This window comes from Periplaneta americana, chromosome 5, assembly GCF_040183065.1.
Source record: "Periplaneta americana isolate PAMFEO1 chromosome 5, P.americana_PAMFEO1_priV1, whole genome shotgun sequence".
Classification (NCBI taxonomy): domain Eukaryota; kingdom Metazoa; phylum Arthropoda; class Insecta; order Blattodea; family Blattidae; genus Periplaneta; species Periplaneta americana.
This window is the reverse complement of record NC_091121.1, coordinates 12,640,939-12,664,558: the sequence shown is the minus strand read 5'-3', so window position 1 is coordinate 12,664,558 and position 23,620 is coordinate 12,640,939. Positions and strand designations below refer to the sequence as shown.

General features: G+C 35.0%; 1 protein-coding gene across 2 annotated transcripts in view; it reads left to right on the top strand.

The window, feature by feature from the left end:
* The window catches only part of LOC138699479 (uncharacterized), a 33,711-nt gene extending 10,151 nt beyond the window's left edge, over positions 1–23,560 (top strand). Inside the window, exons 1-5 of one of the 2 annotated variants that reach the window (XM_069825390.1) lie at positions 6,805–6,938; positions 10,114–10,274; positions 11,986–12,244; positions 16,216–16,361; positions 21,443–23,560. In XM_069825390.1, coding sequence (XP_069681491.1) covers positions 10,120–10,274; positions 11,986–12,244; positions 16,216–16,361; positions 21,443–21,716 — 834 coding nt within the window. In that variant the 5' untranslated portion in view covers positions 6,805–6,938; positions 10,114–10,119 and the 3' untranslated portion in view covers positions 21,717–23,560. Of the gene's footprint in view, positions 1–6,804; positions 6,939–10,113; positions 10,275–11,985; positions 12,245–16,215; positions 16,362–21,442 lie in introns of those variants that run through there. The other variant, XM_069825391.1, reaches the window with a different exon arrangement.
* The last annotated feature ends 60 nt before the right edge of the window (positions 23,561–23,620 follow it).

Below are 23,620 nucleotides of genomic sequence, written 5' to 3'. Positions count from 1 at the left end.
TACAAATTATAAGAAAAGAAAATGTATCAGGTTATGATACCTATTATTACAAATTATAAGAAAAGAAAATGTATCAGGTTATGATACCTATTATTCCAAATTATAAGAAAAGAAAATGTATCAGGTTATGATACCTATTATTCCAAATTATAATTTGAAAAGAGAAAATGTATCAGGTTATGATACCTATTATTCCAAATTATAATTTGAAAAGAGAAAATGTATCAGGTTATGATACCTATTATTCCAAATTATAATTTGAAAAGAGAAAATGTATCAGGTTATGATACCTATTATTACAAATTATAATTTGAAAAGAGAAAATGTATCAGGTTATGATACCTATTATTCCAAATTATAATTTGAAAAGAGAAAATGTATCAGGTTATGATACCTATTATTCCAAATTATAATTTGGAATAATAGGTATCATAACCTGATACATTTTCTTTTCTTCCCCCACAGCTGTTTCACCAAGTCTCTGTCAGATCTGGAATTCAACACAGATACCAACCTGTTTTAATTACAATTGTATCATATATGTTTTAATTTTTAAATTTAATTTAGTATATAATAATTTTAATAACTTGATATGGCTCATATAGCCAGTTTTAACACAGTAATGTTTTAATCTTGTCATTTGTTCAATTACTTCCATAGAGAGAGATGTTAATTGGTTTATTTATTTGTATTATATATACATGTACCAACCTCATGCACATGGGCATAAACTTTTCTGAAGATGGCTTAATTAAGCCGAAGACGTTAAAAACCAAATAAATGGAACAAGTTATTGTAAAAACAATAAATTTGTTAAAAGGATAAGCATTGACGGTTATGATAAAACTTTAATTGTTATTAATATTCCAGTCTTCACTGTGCGTTCTTGATATTTTCATAACTACTGTTTTTCAACGTTAGTCTTTAAGCCATACTTTTCTGCTACTGTCTTCCAATACTCCAATCTTTGTTCTATGTTGTTCGGTGAACTGTCCCAAATCATTACGTCATCCGCATATATGAATTTTTTCAAATCTGGTTTTCTGCCGTCTCCTGTTACTTCATTTGCAATTCCATCCATTAATACATTGAACAATATTGGTGACAATTGGTGCAGTTCTATTCCTGTCAATTCCTGGATTATTTCCATGGTTGTTGGAGCGATATCGAGTCTCGCATTGTCCAGTTGCAAGAGAATTTTATTTCGATTACCTGATGTAGGATACCTCAAAGCTTCAGGAACTCGTTCTAGCTGTTGAGAATAAAGATCCGCATCGACTGCACGCCCGTTTGGAACAAATTCCGTGTGAATCACAGCTTCAAAACGCCACCAGACACATAACATTCAGCGTATTCCGAATCTCAGCGGACAGGTGAACATCAATGACGTCACGATGCACCGAAATAGGAACAAAACTGCTATCATGGCGGCTGTACGAGTTATATGCGCTACGCTAGCAAGATTTTGCGAAATTTTCATGCTGTCATCTCGCTCAAAGAGAGTACAAGCAATTTATTTTTCGAAACAGTAGTAATAACTGGTCCGTTAACATGTTCATTCATAAGCCATTAACATATTTTTTTACGTTGTGCTCATTACAAACAACACAGCAGAACATACTACCATGACACAACAGTGCACGATGTCATTCGTCTAACAATCGCGCCCTATACAAGAACCAATCAGATTCACTGATGGACACTGCCACCAACTCTGCAAGCTGATGGAAGTTCTGCTTCAGCGCTGGAGCATCAATAACGTCATCGTTGAAATTCCAAACACTGTGATGCCATCTGATTGCTCAGCGCTGAGATTCGGAATAGCTACTACTTTGGGACCGTACTGATTTTGTTTAACGACGATTTTGGCAGCCTGACGGAGATCAAGGCACTGTTTTCAGGTGTCAGGGTTGCGATAATATATCCATTTTTCATCATATGTGACAATTTTTCTGATAAATTTATCATCCATGCGATTAGCGATAAACTGACGACAGATATCCATTCTGCGTTGAGCCCGTTCAGGTGTCAATTCATGAGGTACATATCTACAATTTCATCATGACTTTCTAAGCGTCTTAATGTGGCGATGCATTATATCTTTGAAACACTAAGTTCTTCTGACAACCTACGAGTACTTATTTGTGCATTCACAATATTCCATTGTGCTACATGCTCACTAACGACACCTTCACCCTCGACTTCACACAGTCTTCGAGTCGAGGCAGCAGATTTATAATCTTGTTCCCAGTAGTGCTTTAGAAATACTCTAATCTCAAATTTTATCACCACCATTATATAGTCTTTTATTAATAATTGACGATTGTCACGTGCTCACAATCGCAGTAATAACCATAGCGTCCTCTAAATTGGATTCCCAACTTAAAAAATATATGAATTAAAAAACCGTCATTACTTATGAGACGATCTAATTAAGCAGGCCTATCGATAATAGAAGGAATACAGAAAGGCATCTGAGTTCATTTATAAAACCACAAACATTATAGATATAGGCTAATGTTAAATGCAAACTATCACTATAAATTCAATCACAGTATCGCTTCTTTCAGACTTGTTTTGGACATCACGGGTTCGGAGAACGGTGGCAAAATAATCACGTATAACCCGCATGGAGGCAACAACCAGAAATGGTACTTTGACGACGATTCCACCATCCGCAGCGCCGTCGGAATGGTGCTGGATGTGAGCCAGTCCGCAAAGCACCACGGAGCGAGTGTCATTGGGTACGGGAAGCACGGCGGAAACAACCAGAAGTTCCGTGTCATACCGTACAGCAGATGTTAACACAGGAGAGAACAACCAGAAGTTAGAGAAAGCGTATCAAAAGTAGCTTGTAAAAGCAACTAGAAGATAATAATCGAACTTAATGCCAGCCATTAGCATAACAATTTGTCACACAAGTAATCTGTCAAGTAGCATTAAGGAAGAAAAAAGTAAAATACCGCAATTCAACCTAATATCACAGTTTAGTATATACAGTTGCGAAGCTTGGGATGATTTTTTGCATTTCTCGCGATAGTTGCTAGCCGCTTGGAGCGCTGTGAGTACTAGGAACAATAGACTGTGTCACTGCCATCGTGATCTAATACGGGCCGTAAGGCAGACCATGTAACTCGCTTAACCTGATCACGAAGGGCGGCGTTTCAACCATATTAATTAGTTGGAATGCATAAAGAGTAACATATATTTCTCTAAAATGTAGTGTAATTGCATTAATAAAATTTAAAACAATGATTATGAGACACTTCAGACATAAATCACTTGCGAGTTAAGATGAAATATTATTTTTGATGTGAATATTACGTTGTTCGTATGTGCAATACCTGCCTTTATTTCGATTAAATATTGCGAAATTCTTGTACATTCATTTATGCACGATTCAATAATTTTCAGTTGCACCGCACGGATATTTAGATATGTTGAAATTATAGGTTATGTTTACTGTCCCAGTTGCCCCTTTCTGTCTAATTTTAGTGGTCTCCAATGCCCTGCCATTCATATGGAAATATTATAGGTTATGTTTACTATATCTTATATTCCTAAATTCGCAATTATACTTTATAATTAAGCATAATGTCATGTATGATACTCCGCACATTCAATTTGTCTATATTTTAATACAATCGAGTACTGAATTATTGTATTTATCTACTACCTAAGAGACGAAGTAACAATCGTACGTACACTAATTTCATAGGATAAATTTTCTGTCTTTATTAAGGAAGGTAGATGTGCTATATTAAATCACAATACAAATTCTTTTTTATTAAACCTCAAAATAGCTTCCATTCTAAACTTAAAATGTTGATGCGAAAGATTATGTTAACATGTAAAATTCTCTTCACATTAAAATAACAGTTTTGTAATTATTTCTGCACTGAGCTCCATACACTGAAATAGAAAACCCGAACATATATTACGGCCTGGTCTAGATCGAAAAGGCATTGGTTATGCCGTATTTCGCATTGTTGTGAAAATTTGTGTAAACTATGAAATGTTCGTTATCGGTTGTAATAACTGTAAATGGCTAAAATACAATAATTTGAATAATATTATTGGACAAGGAGACGTGTGTAGCACCATACATTCAAAGAAAAAGAGGTCAGAGTTATCCTTCTTCCGAAAGATCCAGGAAGGTGAGTTTATAAAATGTAATATATACTTTATGAAAATAATATATAAACCTTATGTATTTCGTATTTCAATAGTGGAAGGAAGGTGTTAAGTTTTCAAAAGAACACGATATCAAAAGTACAATACATTTTATCGTCTGCTAGGGAAAGAGTCTGTGATGAGGCGATAGTAGCGATCCTGGTGGCTAGCAACTATCTATAGATGCATATTTCAACTGTCTATGTTTGCATATTTAGTATGTATTGAGCTTCGCAACTGTATATACTAAACTGTGCCAATATCTTACCTTAGCGTGGAGAACACAATCAGAAGTTTGTAAGATAATGTCAAAACCAGATAGCAGTATGGAAAAGTATTCAGAAATTCAAAATCAAACACAATATTAGACAGCGGCACAGAAATCACAGATAAGTTAACACTAACACGGGAAAAGAACTAGAAATTCAGAATATAACTTAAAGCCAGAGTAACACGGAAAAGCAGAAATTCAGAACCCAACTTAGTACCAAAGAGCAGCACGGATATATAAATATAAAATCAAAGTCCACCTTAACACCTGAAAGTATGGCTAAATAGTAAACAGCAGCATGAGGAAGGTAACTTGAAGTTCAGAATAAAAATTGCAATAAGACATTAGAATGGGAAAAGAAACCAAGATCTAATAATTAAATCTAACAACAGACTGTGGGACAGAAAGGAATTTCAAGTTTCGAAACAAAAGTTATATCTTGAAGTATCATAGGACATAGTGGGACATAATAGATATAACCTATATATATTCAGAAATATTTGTAAAGTTGTCAAATGTGAATAATAAATTATCAAAGAAAGACAAGATCTCTGTGTCTATTTAATGATTTCCTGTATTTCACATATGAAAGAAGTCTGTAGTTAACACAAGTTTTTGTGTGTGATCTCAATAATACGAGTACCACTCAATTTTAACAATCTTCTCCATTTTGACGAGTGAGAAATTTTTGGGGAATACTGTCGTTGACAAAGTTCCCAGGAATTTACCGATCACTGGTATTAACCTAGTTTACACATCACTGATATTAACCTAACAACTATTTGAACTATAGTAAATCTGGAAACATATTCTCTAAGCCCGTAAAGAATCGCGTATTTCATAGCCAATATGTTCGCATACATCTCCTATCGTCTAGGCAAAGGAGTGTATGTAAAACTCACAAATACAATATTATAAACTTGTAATAAATGTTACTGTATTTTATTTACAATAAAAAGTTAGATATCCTTAAAATATTTATTTTTGTAAACTGAATACAGAGTGTCCCGATATTGTGTACCTTAAACATGTGCATCGTGTTATACACCTTAAAACAGGAAAAAATGTCATATTAACTAATTTTCTAAACGGCTTAGTTACAGAGACTACGGGAATTCTAATGGGGAACGTACTGACATGAGTTTTAATTCGGGGAAACACGACTGAATTTGTGTGTTGCTGCCCGTATGTACGTTGCAGACTATCCTAAACATTTGAACATGAAATTTCCTGGACGATGGATTGAGAGAAATGGGCCTGTTTTCCTTGGCCGGAAATATCACCCGATCTCACATCTTATGATTATTGGTTATTCGGTCATCTAATGGGCCTGGTGTATGCTAGAAGGCATTCCATGTTTTGTGGCAATTGTGGAGGTATGTGCTGGGATTCGGAACTCTTCTCTGTTCTTCCAAAATTAAATAGATTATGGCAGAGACGGACAAGCCTATGCTGCGATTGTAATGGTGCAACAAGCTGCGGCAATATATATATATATATATATATATATATATATATATATATATATATATATATATATACAGGCTTTAGCTTTCTAGCTTATACCATTGCCGATTAATAAGCTTAATAAGTGCTCTATAATGTACTTTGATCCTGTCGATCCTCTACTGGACTTTAATGTAATTTGTACTATTTTTGTCGCTGTTTTTATTTGTCATATTTGTATGTGCTATCTAGTAGGATGGAAAAGAAGACCTTATCGCCTTAATTCTCTCAGATTAAATAATTATACAAATATAGCAGGAGATGTTAATGCTCGCTATATTGCCATCTGTGGACAACACATAATTATGTGCAGAAAATAAATTTAATTCACAAGAATGTGTGATCTGTGTTCACTCGTGAGAAATTTCCTTAAACTATATGAGAACATTGCTGAAAGCAGTGGTTGTTCTTGTTACATGTTTACTTTAGTCACAGTGTAAAAAAGTAGAAATAAATTTCAAATTTCAGGAATCTACATCTCACTTTCAGATAGAATTGTTTACGTCAAAATAAGTATTTTATTCAACCATGTACTTCATTCTCGCCACTAATCCATTTCAAAAAAAATATTTCTAAGAAATAAATTAAAATTACAGAGCTTGATTAGGATCCATTCCCAGCATATTCTGTAAAATATGTAGTTGACGAAGCAGGTTTCCTGCGAGTACTTCTGTTTCCCTAGCTATTGTTCATTTGTAGTAATATCCACGTCTTATTATGTTTAAAATCTGTATTAGTGCTTAAATAGCACTGGATAACGAACTCGTGCCTTGCAATTCTTAGAAGATAATTTTATATCACGGACAAACGGAAATATGACGCAGAATTCATGAGCTCAGGCGGATGTTCTCTAATTCCTCGTAGTTTTCATAAATAAATGCTACAAGTGAGCAGAAGGCTTTCCTTGTAATATGTCGCTCTTACATCCTCATGAACGCCATATTCCTTCAGCCGTCACGCAGACAGCACGCATCATTCACTACGCACGGTAAGTACTAATACGCTTTGTGATACATTTCAACGCAGAAATGTGGAATACTTAGCAACTATAATATTAATCCAAATATTTTGTTTTAACGACGCGTTTAAAGGATTTATTTATTTACTTATTTATTTATTTATTTATTTATTTATTTATTTATTTATTTATTTATTTATTATTAATTTATTTATTCTAGTAGAGTTAAGGCCATGAGGCTTTCTCTTCCACACTACCAGATGTGAAATAAACATTGAATCAATAGGAATAGAAAAAGTAGTAAAATTAATGGTAATATTTAAGTATAAAATCGTTATCATGCGCATTAAGGAGCTTACATATAATGAAATATTGACTAAACATGATACATAATCAAGTAATTATAATTTATATCCTAATTTTACCTTACAATAGGCCTAAATGACAATTTACAGAAAGACACAGAACAATCTGTACAAATCAGCTAACACTCACGAATCAATTCCATGTAGGAGAGAGAGAGAGAGAGAGAGAGAGAGAGAGAGAGAGAGAGAGAGAGAGAAACTCATCCGGCCTTAATTAAGGATGACCACGAGGATCCGGAAATGAATAGCAAACAAATACAATTAATTAAATATGAATATTGTTATAAAAATAAAGTGTAATAATTAAGCACCATTGATTATCAATTATAAAATAAAATCTTAGAAGATGACTATAAAATAAACTGATAAAAAAGGTTTTATTTAAAATTAGCATATCTTTAATTAAGGCCTTCTGAGTGGTATAAATGAAATTGTATAATCTGCAGGGAATCTTTGGGAATTTGCGAGATGATTTTTTGAATTTCAAAAGATGATATTGATAATTGTTTTAAAAAATGATATGTAAATTTTGGTAAAGAACTCCGAGCACCAAAAAATAAACCTGTCACTGACCAATTGAAGAGAGGGATGTTATACTTGGCACTAAGGTAGGGAATACAAGGTTCATAAATGGCCCTCTTTTCCTCATCAACCTGATGAGCTTGGTTTAGATCTCTCTCCATGCGTGTAGTTGGATCTATGATAATAGCCTTTTGTTGTTGTCTGTTTATTGCTTTTATATCCGCTCTTCTGTGAGAGTCGTCTTCAGAAATACAGTGGACCTCTTCATGAACTTCCCAACCCTTGTTCCGAAGAAGACAGGACTCTATCATGCCTGTTGTTACGCAATAACTCTCCTTTCCGACAAAAGCCCAACACGTGGCCAAGAGTTTCTGTCTCGTTGCAGCCTGGTTGACGGCAACGGGTCGTGCTGAAAGCTCTGCCAGGAACGGAGCGCACTGCAGTAAGATTGCAGGACATCTTGATTGCGTTAATATATTCTGAAGACGACAAATTCCTTTTCGTGCTGACCCATGAATTGGCTCTTGGATATTCTTCATAGATGACTACACCTTTCCCCTTATGAGATAACTGACACCAGGAGTCAAACGATCTCTTTCGCAATTCATCACGTAGATGTATTCCAGTTGTTCGAGGTGTTATGTTGGCTTCAGGAAGTAATTCTTATTCTCAATTTAAATTGATTAACTGTTCGGCAATCCCTGACATGACGAGGTAAGGAGAAAAAGATATCAAGTTATACAATATATCATTAGTGAAACATGCACAGCAGGGAACTCGTCATCGTCTCGTGATCTGCAACCAATTATGGAATTTAGTAAGTGGATAATTTTTCACCTTACGCTTTTGCGGAGTTTTTCAGTGTTGCCCTTCAAACCCAGAATTGTTATAATGTGTTAAACAATTTTCTATTGGTGATTTCACTTTTCCCTTCCTCAAATATGGGACTCTAGACAGTCTGAGGAAACGTTACCGAGAACAATCAACGGTGAGGAATCCTTTCATCGCCAGTTTAAAAGCTTCTTCAACTCAAAAAGTCTATTTATATTTTTATTTATTTATTTTTTTAATTCCAAGCTGACACGTAACTGTGAGAAGTGAATCCAAATCATTAAATCTCAAAGAAAAGAGAAAAACATGAATTTCTTCTTCAGCGCTGTTGCAATTATAAAGGATGGACAAAATTCACTTTTCCACTTCATCAAAGTAGGCCCTAAATGGCTCGAAACACCCCGCCACAAGATCTATAACACGACGTTGCCATTTTGGTTTCAAGGTGAGTGAATTGTTTTTGTCCCACATTCCTTAAATTTCGATTTGTGCTTTTGTCCTATGTATTTATGGTTCTGTCTTCTCAAAATTTTACTTTGTGCTTATGTCCTGTATCCGAATTGAACGGAATAAGAACGACTACAATGCCTAATGACAAAATCATAATAGATTAACAAACATAAATGAATATCAAATAATCTGTTGGCGAATCCTCGGCCTCACCTCATCTCACTACAACTCGCCAAAAAATTGTAAAAAAATTGAAATTTAAATTGTCAAAATTGTAATAAATAATCTTGTAAAATTTTGACTTGTTCCACATCTCAGAGCTTCATTGCTAATGTAAGATCTATAGAATACAATAAGTGAAACGAAAAAATGAAAGAGAACAGAATTTGTTAGAAAAAAATATAACTGACACTTGGGAGGAAATTAAAAACAGAATAAATATGGGAAATGCCTGTTATTATTCGGTTGAGAAGCTTTTGTCGTCCAGTTTGCTGTCAAAAAATCTGAAAGTTAGAATTGATAAAACAGTTATATTACCGGTTGCTCTGTATGGTTGTGAAACTTGGACTCTTACTTTGAGAGAGGAACAGAGATTAAGGTTGTTTGAGAATAAGGTTCTTAGGAAAATATTTGGAGCTAAGAGGGATGAAGTTACAGGAGAATGAAGAAAGTTACACAAAGCAGAACTGCACGCATTGTATTGTTCACCTAATATAATTAGGAAAATTAAATCCAGACGTTTGAGATGGGCAGGGCATGTAGCACGTATGGGCGAATCAAGAAATGCATATAGAGTGTTACTTGGGAGGCCGGAGAGAAAAAGACCTTTGGGAAGGCCGAGACTTAGATGGGAGGATAATACTAAGTGGATTTGAGGGAGGTGAGATATGACGATAGAGACTGGATTAATCTTGCACAGGATAGGGACCAATGGCGGGCTTATGTGAGGGCGGCAATGAACCTCCGGGTTCCTTAAAAGCCGTAAGTAAGTGAAGGAATTTTAATAATGCAGGATATTGTGGGTCTTATGTTCGCAGGTTGACATGTTTTACCTACAGAGTCTGCATTCGCAGATGTACGCGGAGGTTAAGGACGGCAACAACCAGGCAGGAACGTCGGTCGTGCTGAATCCCTTCAACGGCAAGAGCAGCCAGATGTGGGTGTATGAGAATGGAGCGATCTGCAATAAACCCAGTCGGTACGAAGGAATAGCAAGCATCAGATGAACATATAATATCCTTCAACATGACAGAAGAGCTAAGTTATATCATAACTATGAACGATAAAAATCAATCTGACTTTCTAATTAACATACGAACTGCGGTAATAATAGAAAGTGTTAAAAAGGTATTGAATATTTTGTGAGGTGGTAGTAATCAAAATAAGAAGATAAAGTCTAATAAACAAGGATTCTAAAATTAATAACTTTCGAGATATGAATAAACTTATATGTTCAACAACACAGGAAACGCTCAATGTGATTTCTATTTAAAAAAAAAAAACATTCAGTATTCTAAGAGGCGGTAGTAGTCATGGAAACAATACAAAAAAGTCTAGTAGCCTATATATGGCTCCTAAAATTAATATCTTCCGAGATATGAGTAGCAAACTTGTTCACCAACATCATAGGAGATGCTTAATGTCATTTCTATTAAAGAAAAAGACCATTCAGTATTCAGAGAGGTTGTTGTATTCAACAAAACAAGAAAAATATATAAACATATGGGCCCTAAGATTAATATCTTACTCGTATTATGTTATTAATGAAAAACATACATTAATCTTATCTGTTCCTAATAACGTCCAACTTGAATGTTCAGAATATATGTAAAAGTATCTAATCTATTTCATACCAGGATATGGTTTGTTGGTACAACTACAATAGTTAAGTTTTGTTTAGTAGTTAATAGCAGTGGCGTATAGTGACGTCACATTTAGGGAAGCATTCCCTGTATTCATGCAACATCGATTCTTACTGCTTATATATAGAGTGGAAGTGGAATAGCCTTGCAGATTTACAGAGCGAATAGGTCATGTTGTATATAACAAAAAACTATAATATCATATTAGTGAAAAGTTCACAGATTTAATTTTTTTCAAATGTTTAAAAGTCTCTTATTCGGTAATTATTGCGAGTGGAATCGTGATTTTTGTCCATATCGATAGGAAATCTAATAAAGAATAATTTATCAGTCTGCGTATTTCAATAGCGTGCACAGTTTTCGTGTAAATTTAATTGTAAAAACCCCTAAATCCACGCCACTGCACGAAGCGAGCTTATGGCAACGTCTCTGCAGACAGCAACTCACCGAGTTCGTTGACCTCTTACATCTGTCTCTCTAGTAGGCTAGAGTGTGTTAGCGACGATGTTGTCGGACTGCTGAAATTTCAAACTTAATTTTCTAATTAAGCGTAATATAGGTTTTCTAGTCATTTACGTGTACCCTATCGTCCCTTTCAATCTTCAAGGTTATTTCACTTCCACCCTGTATAAGCGTCGCTTCCCTGAAATCCAGTTTACAACAAGTTACTGGTTAATAGTTTCTTACATTATCGTCATGAAATGGGGACTTGCTTAACAGAGGACTTAAATTTATGAAATATTATTTAAGGGAGCATGTTCGATGAAGTCGTCTCTAAGACGTGCTGATTCATTAATTTGTGAAGATCACATTTATAATGTAAATGTCACAGCACACAGATTTCATTATAAACTGCTAAATTTAGCTTCCTATATAGTGTACTCATATGAATATTCAGCTCTCAATGGTAGTTTCCTAGCAACGAGTAAACTAATAAATGAATAGCGCCGAGTAAGGAATGTGAATTTAACTCTCAATACACTACTTTGTACTTTTGAGAATGTAGAATTCGAGCCTTGCTTGTCACCACGACTGGTGCTATTGCAGGTTCAATCTGGTGATGATGGTGCAGGAAGCGGACGAGAAGATCGTAATGGGCAGATCGCGCAGCACGGCGGCGCAGACGTGGATCTTCGAAGACGATTACACCGTTCAGAACGGGAACAACCTAGTGCTGGACGTTCGCGGCTCGTGTAAGAAGTCCGGCACGGAGCTCATTGCCTACCGCAAGCATGGCGGCAGCAACCAGAAGTTCCGCGTCGTGCCCATAGAAATCGAGAAGATCTGCATCCCGCCAACTTCCCAGGTATGATCCTAGGTACCCCTAGATCATATATGTAACAGATAACTCCTCACTACGTTAAAATCGGCAGCACTTTGAAGAGAACAACCGCCAGGATCGCCACCCGTCCGCCGTAAACGAACACGAGATGGTTGCACAATCGCTAATGCAATTCAAATGGGTATTATGACCTGACTCCTTATGTAACAACTAAGTGGCAGCGTAGTAAACCCGACAAAGTTGTTAACCTCAAAGCCTATAACCCGACATATCTGTTACATATAGGGTATGATCTAGGGTACCACTCAGAAATCTCACAAGTCCATAACATAAACGTCGAATTCTAATGTAATTTATTATATTATGATGTGTTGCTCAATAGGCAATAAAATATTAATTGTTTAGTCAACTGTCCGAAGACAGGTCTGAACTTCACAAGTGACACCAATAACGTACCACTCAAGAGGAAACTAAGCCAAGCGGTAATGGGTATTGTGGCCAGTTCCCCTTCCCCTAAAGTATTAAAAGGAACTAAATTCTAAGAAAATAAATTTAAAGACAAAATTAAAAAAGCATTTACGATAATTCCATTGAATATTATACTGCTTACTAAATGTTATCAGATATTAATTTTAAATAATCTTGCAATCCTGTATGTAATAATTAAATATTTGTATACTTAGGATTATTCACTTCGTTCTTTCCTTAGTTTGTTTAATCATATTGTAATAGCATAATGTTTTCTTTATGTTAAACTTAAGAATGTAATCCTTTTTATTGCATGATTATCTAATATTGCTGCTCACCTGAAAACGATCTTGCTCTTTCAACGGTTTGCTACAAATATATTTTAAAATATACTTAGATGCATACTTTCTATATAACTATTATAGGCTATATCATTTATAATCTTGCAATAAATAAACAAAACAAATAAATAGGCAGTAAACGCTAAATAAGCACTATGCTGAAAAAAAAACATACATGTACCATTTAAAAACAATAGGCCTACACTTTATGTCGAAAGCAATATTTTCTGTATTAGGCGGATTGAACATATCCTCTCATTTTTTGAGCCCTTGATATGGGTACACTACTGTGCAAGTAAATTTTCCATACTTTCTTTCGTTTCGAAAAGATATGAGGCAGCGACGTTTGATGAAACCAGCGAATAGGGATTATAAAGAATGGACACTTCGCGTCGGTACCTTTGATGTAGCCGGACTGATTTCAATGACCTTCACGCCAGCTAAAGTGTCAGATTCTGCTTTCTCCCTAGAGCTGGCGCTGACATCACACCAGCTAGCAGTCGACACAGCGGAAATATAACACATACAATTAATACATCTAGGTACATTATGTACTCAAATAAAATAAATTGGATCCATAAAATAATAAATCCGTCATTAACTGTAATGTCTAGACTCTAGAGTTCCTTTATAATGAGAGTTGAGACGTTGACCCCAACAACAATTAAAATATGTAATGATTTGATAGCACTGAAAATGGAAAAACAAAACTCTTATGAGAAGTAAAACCATATACCTATATTATATTATATACAAATATTAAACGAATCTGATACTTAATTTTATAATGTATTATATTATTTTATAATATAATTTATTATATCTGAAATATAAAAAAATTATTATTACAACTAGTTTGTCACTGAGAAATAAGGAAAAGCTGTTAACTTGAATTTATTTGAAGCAAAGCGTTACTGGATTTTGCAATAAGGTAGGCGATGTTTGGATCCTGTGTCTTAATTCTATTCTCAATTATTATCTTAGCGTATGCTCGATTACACTAATATCTAGCGTTTGAAAGTGGAACTAAACGCTGGCGCACAGAGAAACAAAACACAGGAAAATTCGCTCAGTGTCCATTCTTTATAATCCCTATTCGCTGATGAAACATTCTATATACGCATTTTTTTCAGTTTTATGTTACATTCTAAATTCAACAAACATTTAATTTTATCTATGTACATAGTTATCGCACATAAAATTACCAATAATAATAAATTATATTTAATCGGAACGAGTCAAGCAGGTCACCAATGGAAACATGTTGATGATCGTGTTGTTGATAATGATGATGATGATGATGATGCTAGCCTTCAAGTATTTTTCGCAGTAAAATAAACATAACATATTTTCATCAGAACATACTTCCTAATATCGCATGTCTCTTTGTACGAATATTTTTACAACACTTGCCTATAACTAAATTAAGATCTAATACGCGAACTCAAGATGGTCTTAGATTGTTATGGAGACTATCAATATAAATTACGTAGCGGTTTGAGATACTGTCTTTAAAATATTAATTTCCAATATTGATCCGTAATTTTAGTTCAGACAAACATGAAATGAAATGAATAGCGAACAAAGAATTTAAATTTGAGTGTAGTTTTATCGGTAATTAATTATTTCACATTTTCTAATAAAATCTCTGTCTTACCTTCTTTCATCACCGGATATCCTCAAACGCACATCCTGTAAGAAACAAGGAAATGTCATTAGAAATCTGATGTTTTCTGGTGTGATTCAATCTCAAGAGTAGGCCTATATTTATATCAGAAGAAATGGAAAGTAAATCAGTCTTCTTACAGTACCTAGCGTTCACATTTCAGGCATCGATAAAAAAAATTGCTTTTTAAATTACAAGCTTCGAAATGTCTGAGCCTTTCGTCAAAAATTGTCTCATTCAATTTTAATGTAATAATGCGTTCCTCTGAAACACCTTTTAGACGACATACAGTTGTATTTACACTAGTTTCACATTCTACGAACATTTTCTGTTCGGAACATCACATTACCCATCCTCACACAGGCTGATATTTGATATGTGTTGCTCCATCGACAAGGGAAACTTCCTACTATATCACGAGTTAGTGAGTTAAGAATCGTGTGTTTTACTGTCGTTATAAATCAGCCGTGGCGAAAATGCGACTCACGAGCACATTGTGGCTCGCAGTGCATTTCCCTTGCTTTCTACCTACAATCCCCACCCTCTCACTCACTGGAGTCAAACTCCGTTTCATTTGTGTTTGTCTCTGAACTGGGAGTGGCGTATCGTCGCAATGTCTCTCTCGAAACCATGTACCTCTATAAAAACGAAAGTTTCAAGTAGGATGGGAGGATGCATTTTTTTCCTGACAATATGATGAGAATATTAAATGTATGATTTGTTCACAAGTATTACGAGGAAAACGGTTGTATAACATAAAACGGCATTATAAGTTACTACATGTTACTGATGAAATATTAAAAGGTTAAGTGTTATTATTATTATTATTATTATTATTATTATTATTATTATTATTATTATTATTATTATCATCTCTGTACGTCGATCCTTTTTCAGCAGATGTACGAATAATGCGGTTAGATTTTCAATTTAAACTCACAGATTTACAATGGTATGTTAAATGAAAGCTAGATGTAAGGACTTGACAAATGTTGAACTTTTCAAATCTTTGCCAAAAAAATAAATATTTGAAGCTTCGTTCTTTCGCTTGCTCTGTTGAAGCCATGTTCGCTACAACCTACGTTTGTGAAAAATTATTTTCAACAATGAAACTAGTAAAAACCAAATTTAGATCACGACTGACAGACAAATATCTTCGTGATCAACTACGACTGGTAGGAAGTGACATCATTCCTGATTTTGAAACTCTGCCGCAGAGACATTCTGAAGACAATTAATTTTAGGTTGTGATAATGTGTCATATGTTTTCTTGTTCATTTCTTTCTTCGTTACACATACTAAACATTAGTTTGTAGCCTTGTACTGTACATAATTTTATTTAAGCGCTTAACGTAAGGAAAATGAAAAACTGTTAATGTCAGACAGTTGCTTCACTTCCCCTTCGGGTGTCCGCCTCCCTCCATAGGTGCTATGCACGTTGCAGCTTACACAGTGGCTCGGCGCACGATGACATTTTCGCCGCGGCTGTAATAAATTCTTTGACATTTGTGCCCTTGCAGGACTCGGAGATGGCTTTCTATTTGCAATGCCTCAACTCCTTCAAGTGCGTGGAGGCCAGAGAGGTGGCGGTGATGGCTGAATTCACTGGCAGAGCCAACCAGCAGTGGATCTACACGGAGGGCAGGATCCAAAACAGACGTAGCGGGTAACTCATCTACTATAGCATTACTTCTTATACCCACTACAACATTTTAATATTAAAGCGAAAAGATATATCTATGTCTGAAGTCTAACAGTTGGGGAGAAATACTGGAACATCTTGTTCAGATTACCTCACTTCACGTGTTACGCTAGATCTTTCGCACATGGCAGCATCTGAGCACCGCAGAACCAGCGCAACACACACAACTGAATACACGTTCACTTGACATTTAATTCGTGTATTAGCATAATGATTATGCAGACATGTTTTTTTAATGGATTTTGTGATGGCAATTCATTGGCTGTTATTGAGAAATACAGACGATGTTTTCCAATCGTAGGGTTTCATCTATCTGTGCTTCCCCGTGTTTACCGGATGTTATCTGAAACTCGCAAGCTATCAAGTGAGTGTCTCACTGTGGTCGGAAAGAGAACCAGTATCGGTACCATTTTGAATTTACAATTCATGGGATACACAAGAAGGGCAACCTTAGTAATTTGTCTTTTGTAATTATTTTATTTTCTTACTCAGTTTGTACTTAATTAAGGGGAGGCAGAGGTGAATATTTCAAAATCCACAAAATTTATCCGATTTGTTTGAAATTGGTCATGAACACTAAGTATGTTATTAGTAGGCCTAATGGACATACCAAGTTTCAACTTTCTAAGTACAATAGTTCTGTAAATATTAATAATTTTATAAAACTTTATATCGTTTGATATAAAATGCTCCATGCACCATATTGTAAGAAATTTTCAATATTTCTTTTTATTTATATGTTCAGAGAAGGTATATAAATAATGATAAGTATTAGTTTATTATGGATAGTAATACAGTTATCTTGGTTTTAATTTCATACTTTTAAGGGCACAAAATCAAAAACTAATATCGGAATATCAAAATAAAGATAATAAAGATGGAAAAAACCAAATTTTCATTTTTTCTTCAGTTTTGTTCGAAAATTTACCTCTGCCTCCCCTTAAGAAATAAACTTATTCTAACAAAAGATTGAGCATTTTCAATAATGTATTCAATCACAATGTCCCGAAACGTAGAAATTACGTCTGTAATGTAAATGTAAATGTATTTATTTTGCTATACTAGAGGCAGAAGAAATCGGCGGGTCTGGCGAACCCCTACTTGTCTACCCCGACTCCTACACCCCTTAGAACCTGCTTGGTGTATGGTCCTGTCCCAAATAACTTTCTCCTCCATTGATACTTTTTCACTATAGGAAAACTTAGAAAATAAATAAAATAATAACGTGATTTGTAGTAATTACAAATAGGGCCTACGTTCTTTACTCAATATTATCATTATAATATTTCGCAAGTTAAGCCATTTCACAAATGTAATAAAGTGTAATGTAAACCTAATATAAATCAAATATTTAGCATTACACAAATACTTTCTATTTATGTATTTTCAGAATGTTGTGCTGAAATAGTAAATACTAAATAATGTTTATGCAGTATACTTACCAACTTTATAAATCACGATAAAATTAAACATTGAAGTACAAAATATTAATGTATGTTTACTGATTGTGGAATATGTATATTATTATAACATGAACGAGTTTCGTAATGAAAGAACACTTACGAATGGCTTAGCTTAATAAAATAAAATAAATAACATAATAAGTATGACACAAAAAATCTTTTATAAATTGGGCACTCAGCACTATTCTGATTCTATGCGGTGAGTTTCATTCAGTCTTGTTTCTGCGTCTGTATTATTGAAGTCCATCAACAATTCAATACGAGAAGTGTTGAAACAGCTTAATATTCACTGAAAAAAAAGTTGATAAAATAGTCCCCAGTGACAGTTATATCTACTCAAGTTAATGTATTATTGACAAGTTATTAAATAATATTTCATTTTATGATCCTAATAATATTTTATTCCCAAACGTAATGTATTTGACATAATTATAACTAACACTGGAGCTCCTAAAAATTTAGCAGTAAAGAATATATGTAGTAGACTACAATATAATACTCCATTTGACAGAGATATAATTAGCATATCAATTAAGAAATTTACCTTATTCCGTGAACAATTTATAAAAAAATTAAATTAATTTAATAATGGTCTTCAACAATCTAACTAATGAAACAATTTTCCATTGTTAATGTCTTAAATAAACAACTTCATAAAACATAAAATAAAATGTTACAATATCTAAAAAAAATATTAGTAATTTAAATGTAAAATTATGCTCCATAGAATCATTGTTTTACTGCTATTCTTCTCTCTTTTGCACAAATTCTCTGGACCGATCATAAAGAAGCGCCACTGACCTTTGACAGTGACAGTCTGCGTTGATGATAGGACATTTTAATGTCCTCACAGTTCTTTCAAGAAACAGTGAAATTGATAAATAACACCTTTAGTAAGGCTTCTGATATCAGGGCCCGACTGAGACATGATAGCGATTACAGTACTCGGATGATTAGTAGTTGTTTAAAAATACTGTTTATTATGAGATATATTGTATTTACGAACAAACTGTAGCACAGTAGTACGAGTATCACAGACGAGCACTTGTCAATAACTAACATTGGAACGGAGCGACAGAAAGGTCACATTGTTCAGGTCATAAACCGCTAGAGAAAGTGTGGAGTGAGTTGTTTCTGTACCGAACCAAAAACCCGCCTATTGATACTGCCTGTACTATAATAATTTGTAACATAAAATATAATTTATACAGATAAAACTTTAACACACCCCTAAAAGAATTAACGCATCTCTCAGTTTAAAAAATAGGCCATCAATAACTTCCCAAACATTACATTTCGGAAATAGGTATGTCAGAATAAATCGATGTATATTAATCCAAATTACAGTATCCTGAAGTATTTCACATTCCCCTTGAGACACTCTGTATATTGGACCTGGCCCTCGCCATGTAGACGCGCCTTGTTCAGCGTCAGTTCATTAAGGAAATGTGTCAGAGGGATGTTGTGGTTAGCTTGTGTTTGCTTTATGAGTAGTAAGACATCACATGCATTGCAATGCAGATTACGGGTATGATACTTTCAAAAGCTTTAAGTGCTAAACTTTTTGTGTTTAATAATTTTTAATTTACATCCACCGCTTTTGAGTAGTGATCAGCATGTCTGACTACAAAAATAACGAATCCTGGTTGGAACAAATTCCACAGAAATTGCACGAAGTAGGTATGTTTAGGACTATATATTTCATCAACTTCTAGTACTTGCAATTCAGAATAAATAAATTGTGATTTCGATTCACAGTTCCCCTCCTCCGCGTCGATGGAGTGTCAGGTCTAAAATAGTAATATGCGTTACAAGAGCGGTATGTTGACGTTTTCATGTTCGAGGAAAAGATTGAAAAAGCGAAACGTAGTTGAGCTTTTTTAATTTCCGAGAACATGAAAACAAACATACCGCTCGTGTATCGTACATTATTTTGTGCGAAGATCGTTTATTACATACCTGAAAGACAAATTTCTAATTAGTTGCAATGAAATCTCCATGTTAGTTTCTGTTTAATGACGGCAACTTCAGAAAACCAAAATATCTTTCTTCAACATTGTTGCTATAAAATGTTTTCTGTGTTTACTATACTCCTGCAGGCCGTGATATACGTCTGTCTTTTTTTCCCCCCCAGTCTATAAATGCGAACTTAAAACAAACGGTAAGGTTATGTAATAATTTATTTTTCATTTTAATATTTTAACAATATTATTTATATAACATATTGCAGTAATAACATCGGCATCTGGAATCTCGTTGATTTTTTTCACGGCTTCCTTAATGTTACGTGTATCAGGAATGCAATAAGTTTCGTGGAGTAGTAGACTTTACTTAATTTTTGTAAATATTTAAAAACAATAATTAACATTGCAATTTAGGTGAAATTGCAGTGGTATGTTTCCAATTTATAATTATTACTATGTTAAACGTCTCTAAAAATAATATGTTAAAAGCCTAAAGCAGTAAAATGAATGTCGCGCTTAAGCGGTAAGAAGAGGGAAATTGTTATGTGTGTTACGTTGGGAATACTGAATGTGGTATTTCACACTTACCGCGTATTGGTTCTGTGCGGAAAACAAGCAAATACGCACGATCTCGCACAAAAAATAAATACGCATTCATTCACTACGAAAAGTTATGAGTATAATTACGGATTTGTCGGAAAAAGGGCGTATGCGTCAATATGGCGAATTGAGATACATGCAATCTAAGATTTTAAAACGCACCTGAATAAAATGCTATACACGCACGCAGCCCTGTCCTGCAGGTATATACAGTACAATCAATACAAAATTTCGCTACTATAATTATTCACTACATTTAAACCGTTTTCCCGAAGAAAGGCGTATAGATCTATCCGCCTTTCTTCCGGCAAAGCCTTCAACTACATGTGATATAGTCGCGACGCTGTTATTCCCCGCGTGACTCCTCCTCTTTGCTTACATCTTAGGAAGTGAAGGCTCTATAAAGTCTAGGTAGGTAGTATCGTTCGCCATTTTTGTTCTTTCTTTGCCAAGCTACAAGACGAGGAATCTATTTGCCACACCGTTAAACATTATCATGTCGTAGCTCCTATGATAATAAATCAAACGCACTGTAATTCAGGAAATAATTGTGCGGCAAATAACGTCTTGGTGTGCTTTCTGCGAACGCCAACGAAAGAGCCAAAATGGCGGGCGATTATATTAAGTACTTATCGAGCCTTAAGAAATGAATAACGTCTTCAAGAGCGAATCACAAGACGCACACGTTTAAATGTAGCCGACCTGCAACGCGATTGGGTGCCGAAAATTAGAGCGACGGGACTATAATTACTAACATTCACTGGTTTACATAAAGTAATCGACAAAGTAAATAATGTGTGAGATTGAAATCCTGTTTGGGGAAAGTTACCTGGTTGAGGTTTTTCCAGGATGTTCCCTCAATCCATTAGAAGCAAATGCTGGGTAACTTTCGGTGCTGGACACTGAACTCATTTCGCCGGAATTATCACCTCCATCTCATTCAGGCGCTAGATAACCATGGTAGTTTAAAAAACGTCGTAAAATAGTTTAAAAAAAGAGTAAACATGTGTCTGTGCAGGCTCTTCTTGACTGTTGAGGACGGACTGGACCGTAAGATCGTCCTCAGGCAAGCCAGAGCCTCGGGAGAACAGAGATGGGAACTGAACCCGGACGGGACGATCAGCGCCGAGAACGGAGCGGTTCTGGACGTGAGGGGCAACAGCGTTACTGAAGGAGCGGCTCTCATCGCTTTCCGGAGGCACGGCGGCAAGAACCAGTTGTTCATGCTCCGCCTCGCGGGCATGATGCATGAAGTCCGAACACCTCTAGAGCAACGAGCAGCTTCCCGCTAGAAAACTCAGACTGAATTCTCATAAAGAAGGAAAACAAACTTAGCTGAAATTCTGAAAATTTTACATTTTCATTACAGCCTCTGCATCACTGCTGTGGAATCGCATTCGGCTGAACGAGATCGGAGTCAATATATACACAGGCGAGCCACTAAGAAAGTTACAAATCGAAGTAGCGACGTGACACTATCTACCGCTAGATGGCATTATTATCGATTTGCACACAAGTAAAACAAAGAAGCAGCAGTTGCAAGATGGCGGCACCCCTGCACTAGCAGCTCTACGTTGTGCGATTTTTCTAGGAAAATGTTCTAGCAGCAAAGGATATTAATGAAGATTTGCTGCCCGTGCATGGTGGGCACTGCTTGTCAGTTAAGATGTGTACAATTTTATGCGGTGTACAAGTTCTCTGAAAGGTGACAAATATCGAACGTCGGTCGTCCAGTAGAGATTATCAAGAATCCAAATGTGACAACAGGCTGCCGACTTTATCCCAGCAGAGAGTATGAAGGGAACGATATTATGATAGCCGAGATATTTACTGGTAATGAGTACAGTCCGAATTTTATGTAATTAGATATTCTTTTCTTATACGGAGTGGAAGTGAAATAACCTTGCAGATTGAAAGGGACGATGAGGTACACGTAATGAATAGAAAACCTATATTACGTTTTGTGATTAAATGCACGGTTAATTAGAAAATTAAGTTTGAAGTTTCAGCAGTCCGGCAACATCGCCGCTAACACACTTTACTCATGATACAGATGTAAGATGTCAAGAAACTCGGTAAGTTTCGATAGGTAAGATGTTCTCTGCCCAGACGTTGTCACTTGCTCGCATTGTGCAATGGCTTGAATTTAGAGAATTTTAAAACTAAATTTACACGAAAACCGTGCATGCTATTGAAATAGGCCAGAGGGATAAATTATTCTTTATTATATTTCCTATCGATATGGACAAAAATCACGATCCTACTCGCAATAGTTATCGAAGAAGAGATTGTTAAAAATATGGGCAAAAAACTATAAACTTTCCAGCAATATGATATTATCGTTTTATGTTACATACAACATTAGCTATTCGCTTGGAAATCTGCGAGGCTATTTCACTTCCACCCTGTATATGTAGCTAAAAGAAAAACATAAAATAAATGTCTTATTCCGAAGCTTCAAAGTGACATGTTTTATATATATATTTTATGCTCGACCATGCCGAAATGTAGTAATTATACACCTGGTAGCAGTCCTTTAATGCATGTCATTAAAGTTCAGGTTTTCGATTATTCTCGGATATGCAATCGAAAGACAACTAGCAAAACGTCACGCAGGCTGGAAATCCAATACTGTCGCAGAAGGTTATGTTCTGTTACTATAATAATTAGCGTTAATTGTAAATGATATTCAAATAAATTCAATTTGTCATCTCGTTTTTCAATGTCGAATTCAATTTCAAGGTTATATCAAATTTAACGAGATTACATCAAGGTCGTCGACATTCGTTTCTCGGAAAAAATCAATACTTTCGCGTCTGCGCACATCTCACAATTTACGAGATTGCACAAGGTCAGTTCCCTTCCCATTCACATAAGATAACGTGAAAGTTATGAATAATTTCAAGTTAGAAATATGGTCGAGCATAAAAAGTCGTATGAAACTTGCCTATAATGGTAATTAAGACGCTCGTATGAAAATTATGAAACTCGCTTGCGCTCGTTTCATAAACATCCTCGCGTCTTAATTACCATCATTATAGGCTCATTGCATAATGTACTATTGATGTATATTATATATTTTGATGTATATTGAATATTTTACACATTTAGAAGAATATAGCCAGTTTTGAACAAAAAACAAATACATTTCTATCTTTTTACCAATTCAGTCTCGAGCTTCCCAAGTAATGTGATT